Genomic DNA, 12,979 nt, shown 5'->3' on the forward strand with positions numbered 1-12,979 from the left:
TGCAGATTTGTTATGCTGACCCTCATTTATCTCTGAAGGGGGAGGGGGGATGAACAGGATGTACTCTTGATCTCTGAATTCACCTCTGTGGTGAAATGCTTAGAGTCACATACTAGTGATGTATAAGAATATGAGAAAAACAGTTACACATGCAGCTTCTTAGGCAGCAAAATAGCGTTAAAAGAACAAAGCATGGGCTGGGGGCCCTGAAACCCTTTTTTCTTAATCAGCTTCTTGATCTTAGCGATGGCTTCCCACAAGAACACACTATTTTCTGCCAAAGTACACAAAGTAGTAACAGTTATGGATATTTTGCATGACAGATTTTAATATTTGTTGTTTTTTTCTGTGCTCTTCTTGCTGGTTTGGAGTGGGCGGGGTTCAGTTGGGTTAATTAAAAAAAATCTTGATTTAGCAATATTTGAATCGGAATCTGATGACAGCTGTGAGATTGTTTGGTCACAGTCAATAAAATCTGATCAAACTACACCCACCCAGTCCAAGTTAAGCAGATTAGCTGATTTATTTTTTAGCGTTGAACTCTAGAAATAATACCTAAAAAAACTAAATCTCATGATAATAATTTGGGGTGGCAGTAGCTCAGTTTGTGGGAAGTTGGGTTGGGAACCGGAGGGTCTTTGGTTCAATTCCCTGTATGGACCAAAGTACGGAGTGTGGACATGTAGCTGGAGAGATGCCAGTCCACATCCAGTGCATTGCCAAGGTGCTCTTGAGCAAGGCACCAAACCCCCTCAACCGCTCAGGGCGCCTGTTCAGCAGTTGCAGCCCACTCACTCTGACATCTCTCCATAAGTGCATGTAAAAAAAAAAGGACCTGAACATGTGTGTATTTCAGGCATGTGTGTAGTGTGTAATAACAACAATAAACCAGCAATCAATAAAGAGTATAAATTAAAATAAATAAATGAATAATTCATGATCCGACCCAACCACTAGGTGTAATCCGCAAGTTTGAGCCAAACAGCTCCTGTAGCCAGGAGTATTTTGCATTCTGAGATACAGCAGAGCCCGAAAACGTTAGCAGTCTGAAGGCAGCAGGTCTTTTTTTTGTGAAGCAGTATAGTTTTATCCCGATGTTTCCTCAAAGTGCATTCTGCATTTTGCTGGCATAGTTTTGCCCGGTATATTGCCCAGATAATTACCGAGGTATCAGCAAATGGCAACTCTACCTTTGACAATATGACAATAATGAATGTGCAATCAAACTGCATCCTAACATTGCATCTGAGCTGGACAACACTGTTCCAACTGTTGCAGAATGTAAGCGCAAAGCTTCGGACTAACTGAACACAAAATGTTATCGTTGCTGTTCTGGTCACATTACATTGGATCCTAGTTAATCCTAGTCCGTTAAAGGCCTTTTCAAATACACAAAAGTGCATCATAAATTAACAGCACAAAAAAAATAACTTGCAGAAATGTATGAAAAGTCAGACTGATTTTCAAAAGGATGTGTAGCCAAAGACTGCTTTGATGTATCTAGTCACACATTCATTCATATTTTTTCAATAAACTGTCCGGAAGATTGCATGAGACTAACATGTCGAATTAGTGTTTTGTCTTTAGAATTCAGTGTAAGATCCTTTTAAATATAATATTCTGCTCCCAGATTACTCAGATCTGGCAGCCAAATGCTGCTAAAACTTCTTTAGTAGAAAATTAGATAAAGGGGTTTCATTATGTATTGTTTTTTTCCAAACTCAGTCAGTCTGTGTTTGACTGAAATGGGGATTTAATACAGCAGCTTAGGAAGAACACACATTAGAGCCGAGACAGTCTTAAAGGACAATTCCTTTAAGGTGTTAGGGTACCACGAACACCGTGCAACCAGAAACCAGGAACATGGCTCAAGCACGGCGTTCGTCGTTCCACTGGTCATGACCGTTTTCCCAAGATGGCGCCTGCCTGTATACGCAAACGGTACAGTCTTTATAAACGATCTTTTAAAAAAGTGGTCGTACACTTACAAAGTTTGAAAATGCTCCGGTTTACATGTAGGGACTCTTATTATGCTACCTTGGAAGTGTGGTCCTATTTTGAGCCTTGTTGGTGGTATAGAAATAGTGATTTCTTTTTACTTTACCAGTTCCCCAACTACTCGCGCTAATTAGCGATTTGCGGTAAAACTGGTCACATTCGATTAGCATTAAAACATATCCCACGTGTGTTAATATCCCTATGTTCATTTTGCGCTGGAATTGTTTTTTAAGAACCAAAAAAAAGAGATTTGTTAAAGTTCATTCTTAGATCTCAGACGATACAAACCATGGTTCATTTGTATGTGTGCTTTTCTTAAGATGACTCAATTTAGTGATAACCATTTCTAATAATCAAAAATGTACTCACTTGTTTAATATTTCTTTGTCTAAAGAGATGATTATTTGCCTAAGCCAAGTATACATGTATCATATTAAGTTGCATGTAAGTTAACAGTTCTGTTTATGGTCCTTTATCCCAGGCTCTGTCAATGGCAGATACTGCTGCTCCAAGATTTTTGTCAACCACCGCTGTTTCTCAGGACCCTACCTCAACAAGGGACGGATCGCGGAGCTGCCGCAGGCTGTCGGGCCCGGAAAATGCACGCTGGTCCTCAAAGAGGTGGGCTGATGTTAGAAGCAGTGGGGGCGGGGAGACGAAGAGGAACAGGTTTAATCAAAGAGTTACACACTTTCAAAGGGAGAGGAGGGTCGAAGGAGATTGGGAGGGGGGAGGAGGTGAAAGATGGAGGGTGAGACAGCAATGTCTTGTTAACCACCTGCAGTTTCCCAGCAGTGCCTTCATTTTAATGTGAGGAGTTGTCAGTCAAGTGTGTTTACACATGCACACCGCCACTACCGCTCAGCAAAACAGCCTCTTAATTTCTCCAGAGACTGTTTGTACGTGCACATGCACGTTCTGTATGTGTGTGTGCATGCACTCATGCCCACAATTTCTAAAGACAAGTGTGATCTGTGTTTGTTCTCCTTCATGTTTGTGCAGTTACTCTGATTCTTCCTGAGAATTGTTCAGTTGAACCAGGAGTTTATTATTTTTTAAATCTGCGCTCTGCTTTTGGCTCCAGCTGCTGAGCATGCTGATCAATGCCGCCTACAAGCCTGGACGAGTCCTGAAGGAGCTGCAGGATCTGGAGGATACGAGCTGGGACAGCCAAGAGGAGACTCTCAAAGCCAAGTGAGGAAACCAAAATACACAGAAGTGCAAAGGAACGTTTAGCAAAAAAGAAAAGAACAGACTTTCCCTGTTTGATTTGGTAATTTTGAGGGCCAATGAAGTCATACAATTACACACCTTTTGGGCTTTCATGCTAAATGTATTATAAATCATAATAAATCAGACTATGACCACAGTTTCCCTGAAAATCAGTAGTAGGCCTCTCAAAGGAGCCTGGCGGTTTTCGTCTCACTGTCCCTACGAGTCCATTTTGGCTCCCTTCGTTGAATTTTCTGTTATTTTCTTAGTGATGTCTGCATGAAATTATTTCACAGCTCGAGGCTGCATGCTCTGTGTTTTCTAATCAAAAAATGGCCCCATTATTTCTGGCTAAAATGAGAAAGATGTGGCCCGTCGTAGATTCTGCTGAGTCACCTTTGTTATGATTCACATTCACCCATGAATGTTTTGACAACTCGAAAAGGGTTAACTTTAATATTTTTGGGTCATTTGCTGCCCAGAGAGCCAAGTGATCCGAGGGGACTTGTTAGCAGCTCTGATCACACAGCGATGTAATTATCACATGATAAATGTCATTTTATCGCTAACTTAATATCTGAGGTTTTGACATTTCAACATGTTACTTTACACTCTGGAACTTGTGATGGACATTTAACCCCCCCAAAATCTGATGACATTAAACACACTAAATGGTTAACCAGTTTATCTAAAAAAGAGAGTTTAATAAATAATAATAAAGTATCATTAGCTGCAGTCCTAACATGTTATACATGTATTGCTAATTGGTGGTACAAAATGCGGGATCATACAGCCAGCAACAAGCGTGGAAGGAGAAGTTCATCAGATGCCCATATGGACACTGAAACAGGTTTTGTTTGCTGTAATCATTCCTGCTGTTAAAAATACACTCCGATGTTTATCCAAAAGCTAATTTTAGGCTTCATAAATCTGAGTTAAACAAATCAAGTGTGTACAGTGTCTTCCAGTGTTGCTGTACACAAATTTTCCTCCTTCTTACGATCCCTGCTCTGCAAGAGGGAGACACTGTCTGGGGAAACATAGGGAGGGAATGTTATGCCTAAAAGATTAAAACTAAATGTTTTTGGAAAGCATCCACTTGATTTGACTTGCTTAGACTGCTGAAGTCTCACAGTAACTTCAGATAAATTTTGGAATACATTTTGCACAAAACGAAAACTGTGGATTTTGTTCACCATCGCTTATATCAAATGTGCATTAGGCAGTCAACCGGTCTATTGTTTCAAGGCTAAAATGAAGAAATGGGTAACTATCTTTAAATTTGCGCAGCACGGGAAAAAAAGGATACATCTAAGTTAGACCAGGCATCATCAGGTTCCCCATGTCTCAAAAAAGGCTTAAATTACATGCTTTGGATTTTACAAAAAGATCAGTTACGCCACAAGAGACTAAAGAATATATAAAGCCCAGTAGTCTGTTTTATGGGATGTCCTGGACATCGTCACTGCATCCAGAGCTTATTGACAATTGTGATTGGTTTAATTATTGGTTAAGTTGTGTAGCCAGACCTTATTCTAGCGTAATGGAGATAAGTCTGCCGTTTTTAACGTGCATGGTAAAATGTCTTTACTTTATTTAGTTATTTAAATTCAACAGGGAGAAACACTTACTCCTGATCATAAATATATTTATATGTATTGTTTCATTATTTCTCTCAAAATAAGTGAAGTTTAAAACCTGAAAAACTGTAACAAAAGTAACAAAAAAACAAAACTTATTAGGGTTTTAATCTATAGATATAATCTCCAGCTTAATCTGTTGAATGTTTAAGAAGTCCCTCAGGAGAAGTTGATCTCACATCAGATTGCAGATCAGATTTTTCCCCGAGTGCTGCCAACAGATCAGCTCATCTTTCCTAACCTTAGCCATTTGATCGGAGATTGCATGATAATCAACCCTGCGTCATACTCCGCTCTCCTGGATAATCCTCCTCAACCAGACGATCTGACATCAAACATCATAACTGCGCCGGCAATCATCATTTATTGCCAAGTGCTTTTGATGGATTACGGTTTTGTAAAGCATTGTTCTCATAAATAAAAGTGTAATCACTGGCTGACAATGTCACGACATTCCTCTGCATGCTTGCCCCCATTTTTTCCCCAGATATAAGGGGAAAACTTATCGCTCCACCATCCGGTTAGTCCGCCTTACAGACCAGATCCCAGACTTCTGCCGTAAGGTGTGCGTGAAGCTACAGTGCTGCCCCAACCTCTTCAGCCCCGTCCTCGTTACCGAAAAGTGCCCGGAGAACTGCTTCGTTCAGACAAAAACCAAATACAGTGAGTCTCTGTAATTACACGCATCACTTCCTGCATCACCACAACTATGAAGAAGGTCACAAATCAAACCTTGTGACAGCCCAAAGTGTATAATTGCCTCTGATGAGCTAGGTTTTGTTTTGGTGTGTATTGTTTTCAACATCTGCTGTGCGTCCGCAGCCTATTACTATGGGAAGAAGAGGAAGCTGTCCAAGACGATGGGAGGAGAGGAGGCAGCCGAGGGAGACCTGGCCAAGCCGACGCGCCGCAGAAAGAAGAGGAAAGCTATCTTTGTGCAGAAGAAGAGACGCTCGTCAGCTGTGGACTACACTCCTGCTGGCTCGCCGCAGGTTAGATAACACTTCTCTTCTTCTCTTGTTTTGTGTAAACGGGGCATCCTGTGTGCTCCTGCTCACGCTACAGCAGATACTGAGTGTACCAATCATAAACCAGTGTATAAATATAAACATCCCTACATGTGACAGGAAGAAAAGGAGCTTTTTTTATATTTAGTTTAGACAGCCCATAAGTTTACCCACTCATAGTCTAAGACTAATTAAAGGCCCTTGATTTTGAATATGGGCTTTGGTGTGATGTTGTGAAAGAAAAGAACTCTGTGATAAGTAGTAGTTTTGTGGCTGTTTTATATGTGTTCCCACTAAAATATGGAGTTCTTACTGGTCGGACTGGTTTGGTCACCAAAAGGAATATTAAGTGATTAAGCTGAGTAAGACTTTAACAATGTATAATTTTCAATTGGGTGTTGAAAAAGTTGCTTGTTTTGGAGAGTTAGTTAATCAACACAAAATTAACAGGCAACAATTTAATGAAAAATGAATTATTGTCTTGTCATGTCAATTATTTGAAATTTCTGAAAGGAAAAAGCTTGTTCTTGTATCTCTAATGCTAAAGTCAAGCTGAATGTTTATAGTTTCTGGATTGGAGAAATGAGATATTTAAAGTAAAGTAAATTTAAAGTTTATCATCTTGAGCTGTGGGAAACTATAAAAACTAATCTGCAGACCAATTGATCTTGAAAATAATCCTTAATTGTAGCTTTATTGTTTTGTTCAACCAACGGTTTAAAACCCGAACACATTATGAAAAATGCTTGAAAAATAACCATAAATACCAATGAATCATTAAAAAATACATAAATTGTCATTTGAGTTAAAAAGCTGCCATAGCAATAGAGTTAGTGTTTAATAAAATGTAAGTGAATCTGAAACAACATCAAATTATCTCAATAAATGTATATTAAATGTAATTAGGTTCAGGTTCTATCAACTTTAAATAATGAGTTATCAATCATAAACTTCATATTTTAGAACTACAACTCAAATACTGATGTTCAAAGAAATACGTTTTTTCCAAATATATATTTCTATTTTGCTAAATATGAACGTTTTGTATGTCTTATTGCTATTCAACAAGATTCAATAAGAAACTCTTTAACAATTGTGGGTTTGGACCTGGCTACTGGAACCCAACCCCAGGTAGCAAACTGATCCAACCCCTCTGAGTTCTTGCTCTTAGTGGAAACCTGAAACTCTTGAGGACAACATGAGTCCTGCCTAACGTCACTTACAAGACACCAGCCTCACATACAGTATGTTCCTGCCCAGCTTAAATATCTCCTCTTGTTGTGACACCAATGAAACACCACTGGAGCTGGAAAAGTGGTTGAGTTCTACCATCAGATTACACAAAATATTACGGGAATGTTTTTTATACCAACTGGTCAAAACGTGGTGTGGTAAAGTGGCGCCATTTATTTCACAAAAATGTATCTAGCTTCCTTTTTTGTATTTCTATTACCAGACGCAAGATGATGCAAACCCCCATTTCTTCTTTAGCTGCAACTGCCCCTTTAATGATTCCTAGTAGTAGCCGCATCTGATTGGGTACATTCTCTAATTTAGCGTAATTGACTTTAAAAACCTGATGGAAATCTCCTGATGGACGCTGGCCTTGCTATATGTAATGATGAGGGAGGGCATCAGAATACAGCATAGAAAATCTTCTTAGAAATAAAGGAAATAGGATAGAACAACACAGTTTTACTCTGATAAATAAAACATCACATTCATTATTCATTTCTCTTGTTTTCATTTTAAATAAAAATACAAATTGCATGTTCTAATCTTATACACATTTTCTGAAGACTCAATATGCCACTTTTTAAAAAACAATTCCAGTGCTAGTTTCATGGTATCAGAATTTTGGATAGTCATCATGGAAACATTATTAGTCATGTGACTGGCAAAACAGGTAGCCAAGCGACAGTACTCTGATCCAGTGGAAATCACAATTGTCAGATTGCCAGCACTCTAGCCCCCCCTTCTAGCCCCACCCCTGGTCTGAGGTCTTGTCAGAGCCAGAAGGCAAAACAACACCTCCCCCTCCCCTATCTGACTCTGAGTCTTTCTTCCTCTCTCAGGACAGTGAAGAGGATGAAGAGATGGCATTGCAATCGGGCAGCGAAGGCACCAGCTCAGAGCCACGCGAGGACCACACAGACACCTCCTCAGTGGAGGTAACCAGCAGCCGGCCACGCCGGGCCGCGGCTCTGCGCAGGGCCTTTAGTGCCGGCCACAATACGGGCAACCAGGAGGCCCCCGAGGGCTGCAGGAGGTCGACCCGCTCGCTATCGGCGTACAACCAGAACAACAAGTACCAGCCACCCAAAGGACAAGACATGCAGGTGCAGACAGACAGACAGACAGACACAGACGGCTAGGATTGGGCCTCGAGAAACAGTTCCAACTTGGAATCGTTTCATTCTAATGGAATTGTTTTTTTATTGGAATCGTTTGGAAAATTTTGGATTTGAATCCGATTAGCCGTTCCAAATTGAATGCACAAGTTTAAGTTTCCTTAGCATACTTCCAGGCACTTGTTGTGTTGCAGCCATGGAGCACGATAAGTGACGCTCTAAAGTGTGGCTTTATTTTTGAGTGAAAAAGAACAGTAAAACTATAATTAACCTTTGAATCAAATGAATAGTAGTCATATCTGTGAAAGAAGCATGTGACCCGTTTGAACTCCGCTCCTCAAAGAATCAGAATCGAAAAAAAATCTAATTTGGAATCAGAATTGTTAAAATCTAAACGATGCCCAACCCTACAGACGGCACACTGATGGAGGTTCAACCCTCACAGTGGTTAGTAACAGGCATGTGTCAGGTCTAGTGACACAATGAAATTACAATCACAAATGTAATTCTGTTACTTTGGATTGGCTTTTGGTTGATTTTTGAAAGCGGTAATAATCGTTAGTTGCAGCACTTATTAAAAAACGTACTTTAACAAGAATGTTTTGCCACCATGTTTAAATATTCTTAGTAGTGATAGTCTTATATATACACTGTATTTACTATATCACATTAAACTTTATCTGCCCAAACAACACATGTGTGTCAGATGGTGGAGGAGGAGGGACAGCTGGTTTTGGACAGAAATCCTCTGGAGTGGAGCGTAGACGAAGTCGTTCAGTTTATCAACTCTACTGACTGTGCATCCCTGGCCAACATCTTCAAGGAGCAGGTACATGCACGCAGACAGACAGACAGACAGACAGACAGACAGACAGACAGACACTTGTGAGGACACCTATTGATTTAATACATTTCTTAGACCCCAACTCTTACCATCACAACTGCATACTACTCTAACCAGACAAAAGGGACCAAACTAAATTCTGTTACCTTCAGGGTCCGTAACAGAAAGACGTAAATGAGCACACACACACACTTGCTCAGATCATCTCTTGAAAAAGCAGTAATTGTATCTCTCTCTCTCTCTCTCTCTCTCTCTCTCTCTCTCTCCCATTCTCTGATCAAAGTTAAAAAAGAAAAATCACTAATTCAATTTTTTTCTTACTTATTTAGAAGCTACTTTGCATCTTTCCCCTTTTATTCTCATTACTTTTTATGACGGGAATTGTTAGGCTGGACTAAATGACCAGAGTATGTAGTTTTTTAAATGTTGTAAATAGCCTCTTTTGCTGCACGAATAACACTTTTTGGATGCTTATAGAGATACAAAAAATGCACATTTCTGTTGAAACAATCAGCGGTTAAGACCGGTGGAAAAACGCTGAGGGGAATAGCCAGTTTAAGCCAAAAAATCCAAGAAAAAATCTTCAAATGCCAGAATCAGAAGAACTGTAGTCTCTTTCTCTATTTAAGTATTGATGTACATCTCTTCCTTTGCAGGACATCGACGGCCAGGCCCTGCTGTTGCTAACTCTGCCCACCGTACAGGAGTGTATGGACCTGAAGCTCGGCCCCGCCATCAAACTTTGTCACCAGATAGAGCGCGTCAAGGTTGCCTTTTACAGACAGTTTGCCGACTGAAGTGAACTGAAGGAGCAACACTGAACACCACCTTAGTGGAAATAGATGTTGTGGTCCTGCACAACTGGGAACTAACTGTTGGATTAGGTGCCTCCTGGTGGAAAGTTTTGGCAATGTGAAAGTTTTTACTTTTTTCCAACTAGCAAGAAGAAAGGATATTTTTGCAGCGGTTGCATTGGCACAAATAAGCACAAACTGAAGTTACAACCGAAGGTTTCCCTATGAGAAGTTGAAGGATTCATCTCTGGGATACTGTCGGGTGTGAAAATGTGATGCAGTACCTAAGTCCGTCAAACCACATCGGAGTCGATCCGTGTGCTTTACTGATTTGTGAAGAAGTTATTATGAAAAGCTGAGGACTGAAGACATTTGTGTTTATTTCTTATTTTTCATTTCCATGTGATGAGTTGAGTCATAGCATTTAAGTTCAAAATAATTATTGACCATAAAAAGTTTGTCCCTTTTTGTGAGACATGATTGGTTTAGAAACAAAATATATTTGAAAGTATTTAACAAACCAAGAAATAATATATTTGAAATAATTATTGTTATCCTTATTAAATAGGAGAATTCTATCCATTTGGATGGAGAGGAATTAATTAATATATAATAAAGTCAACACAAATTCCTTTTGCACTAAAACAAACCCCTAGCAGATATTTCACAAACAGAAACATGATCTGCATCTATTTAGATCTCCACTTCTTTTGTATTTACACAGCAACAAAAAGGTCTCTGGGGAATAACACCCTCTAAAATACTTTGTGTTGTGTTGCTCATTTCTCATTATTGCAATCACATCAAACAATCATGTCCATCTATGCAAATATGTTGCAGATATTTTTGATAAGTACGAAAATAAATATCTGTTGATTTTGTATCCATTGGTTATGACCTTTCTTTCAAAATATGACCTTTGTCTTGTTACAACTACAACTACAGTACTTGAGTACTGTAGTAATGTTCACAACAGATACAGTTGGAGTTCCTTAGATATCCCCCTGATTATATTTTGGATAACAGATAAAACCACATAATAAAAATACTCAAAACAGTATAGATGTATGTTCTTGATGTAAGGAAGTAGCTTGTGTACTGTGTTCCCATCTAGTACATCTAGCACACAACATAATGCTGCGTCACAGGTGTATACATTTATTCTAAATTTTGTAATTTTTCTTTACAATTTTACATCCCCTAAGGTTGATTCAAAACATTTATGGATCATTTACTCAAAAGTAGTACCCACGTATTCTTGTTAATTTTCACTTGAACAAGAGGCAGAGAAACTAAATGGTGTGTTTTAATCATAAATGATAAGCTAATAAAGATCTACTCATGCATTTGTTACACTTCAGCAAACACTTCATATTCTCTCTGTGCTTCAGGCTTCAACTGCCACTTCACCTGCTGTACCTGCTTCATTCTGAAAGGCAACACGCACAACATCTCAAACAATTAACCTTTTAAGACACGTCATCTTGTTTACAGTGTTTGCACCCACGACGTACAGCTCAAACAAGCACACTTTCGTCATGTCTTAATGAAATTGACCTTTCTCTAATTCATCATGGAGACTCTGTTTACAAATGGCTTATTAGCTTTTAATAATTTCAAGTATTGCTGTACCATTTCAAGTAACCCTGCCACTAACAATAGAAACACGTTTCTGCAAAAGAGCTCTTCATATGTAAAAGCCACAGTTGTGATAAAGACGATGAAGAGATGCTCCCTCGTGCATGGTGAGAATATAGGAAGTCAGACCTCGCTGCGGTTAACAGAGCAAACACACAGCGATGCACAAAGTCACAGTTAAAGAGGAACCACACTCTACTCTGCTGCTCTGTTGAAACAATCTAATGTCTACATGATCCCATTCATCATTTAGACATTATAACTGAATTACTAACTAATAACCTTCAGGGTTACCCCTGCCTTCATAAGGTGTAGGTGCAGCACCCCGAGCTGTTTTGGGCAGCACCTATGCCAGATTAATTTAACTTCAGAAGACTTTCTCAGATCTAATGATTGTAGTCAGACATCTTAGGCAAGTTTTATCTTTAAGAATTTTGAGTGTTATTTATTTATGATCTGCTCTAGCTTTTCCAACATTTTAGACACAGATGGTGATAATAGCCGTCCAAAATGATGTAAAAATGAGACACAAAAATACCGCAAAGGAACACACACAGACTACAAACACAGACTTTGTCTTACACAAACCGAGGGAAAACACTGACCTTTTAACTGATTATTACTGTGAGTAATTTAGTGATAATAGTAAATATAAGTAACATACAGTAAGTATAGCATTTAGCATTTCATTATAGCACCAGAATTACAGTGCTGTGTAAAATGCATTTAAAAGATAAACTGTGCTTCTACCTGTATTCACAGTGTATACATGGTTGTTGCGTGGTGCCGCATGTCCGCAATTCCCAACACTTGCACCCCAGGATAAATGGAAAGAAACAGTTAATAGTAAGGCCTCTTTATTTGAGTTAGATTGATTTAATAGATAAACCTTTGGAAAAGTACTATAGTATTAATAATAATACTATAATACTAGAAGTATTGGATAAACAGTTTTAATAGCTAAAAACACTACAACTACTACTACTACAAAACAAACTACTGTTTAAGTAGTTAACTAAAGAAATGAATTAACGGTGAGCTAAAGGAGGTAAAGGATAAATAGTTACCTAAACCTAAACAGTGATAGCTCAACATTGAAAATATCAACATTGACAATAACAGAAATTCAAGTGTGTAAACAAAAGCTCTGATTCATCACTTTTCCTTGAAATAAAAAATAAATCCTTCAATAAAGTTCCAATCCTTCATTCCAAAGCTACTAACAAGTACATCTAAATTTAGCCCTGTTCATTAAGCTTTATTTATCCAGGGCTGGTTGGCTGGGCAGACATGTTTTTACAGCAACACCCTGTTAAACAAACAGAACAAGACCCGGCCCAACAGAACGCATGGAGCGATTACAGGTTGCTCCATGACACCAGAGTGCCAACAGTTAAAGCAACCGGCCCAAACCAGTTACACCAACTAATCTTGACTCATGGTTAACTAATTAGCTTTTTCTGTCATTTGTTGTCTGCACCAGCAGCTCGAGTTT

The 12,979-nt window shown here is 39.0% G+C and overlaps 1 protein-coding gene and 1 long non-coding RNA gene across 5 annotated transcripts in view; one reads left to right on the forward strand and one right to left on the reverse strand.

Moving 5' to 3' along the window:
* The window catches only part of LOC117938478, a 14,902-nt gene extending 5,917 nt beyond the window's left edge, over positions 1-8,985 (reverse strand). The window contains exon 1 of the long non-coding RNA XR_004655404.1: positions 8,904-8,985. This is a non-coding gene — a long non-coding RNA (uncharacterized LOC117938478). The remainder of the gene's footprint in view (positions 1-8,903) is intronic.
* Positions 1-10,729, forward strand: part of sfmbt2 (Scm like with four mbt domains 2) — a 51,869-nt gene extending 41,140 nt beyond the window's left edge. For 3 of the 4 annotated variants that reach the window (XM_034863108.1, XM_034863104.1, XM_034863105.1), the window contains 7 exons: positions 2,480-2,619; positions 3,083-3,192; positions 5,338-5,513; positions 5,673-5,842; positions 7,933-8,198; positions 8,914-9,037; positions 9,709-10,729. In XM_034863108.1, the coding sequence (XP_034718999.1) occupies positions 2,480-2,619; positions 3,083-3,192; positions 5,338-5,513; positions 5,673-5,842; positions 7,933-8,198; positions 8,914-9,037; positions 9,709-9,849 (1,127 nt within the window). In that variant the 3' untranslated portion in view covers positions 9,850-10,729. The remainder of the gene's footprint in view (positions 1-2,479; positions 2,620-3,082; positions 3,193-5,337; positions 5,514-5,672; positions 5,843-7,932; positions 8,199-8,913; positions 9,038-9,708) is intronic. The other variant, XM_034863106.1, reaches the window with a different exon arrangement.
* The last annotated feature ends 2,250 nt before the right edge of the window (positions 10,730-12,979 follow it).

Source organism: Etheostoma cragini, chromosome 23 (genome assembly GCF_013103735.1).
Source record: "Etheostoma cragini isolate CJK2018 chromosome 23, CSU_Ecrag_1.0, whole genome shotgun sequence".
Taxonomy (NCBI): Eukaryota; Metazoa; Chordata; class Actinopteri; order Perciformes; family Percidae; genus Etheostoma; species Etheostoma cragini.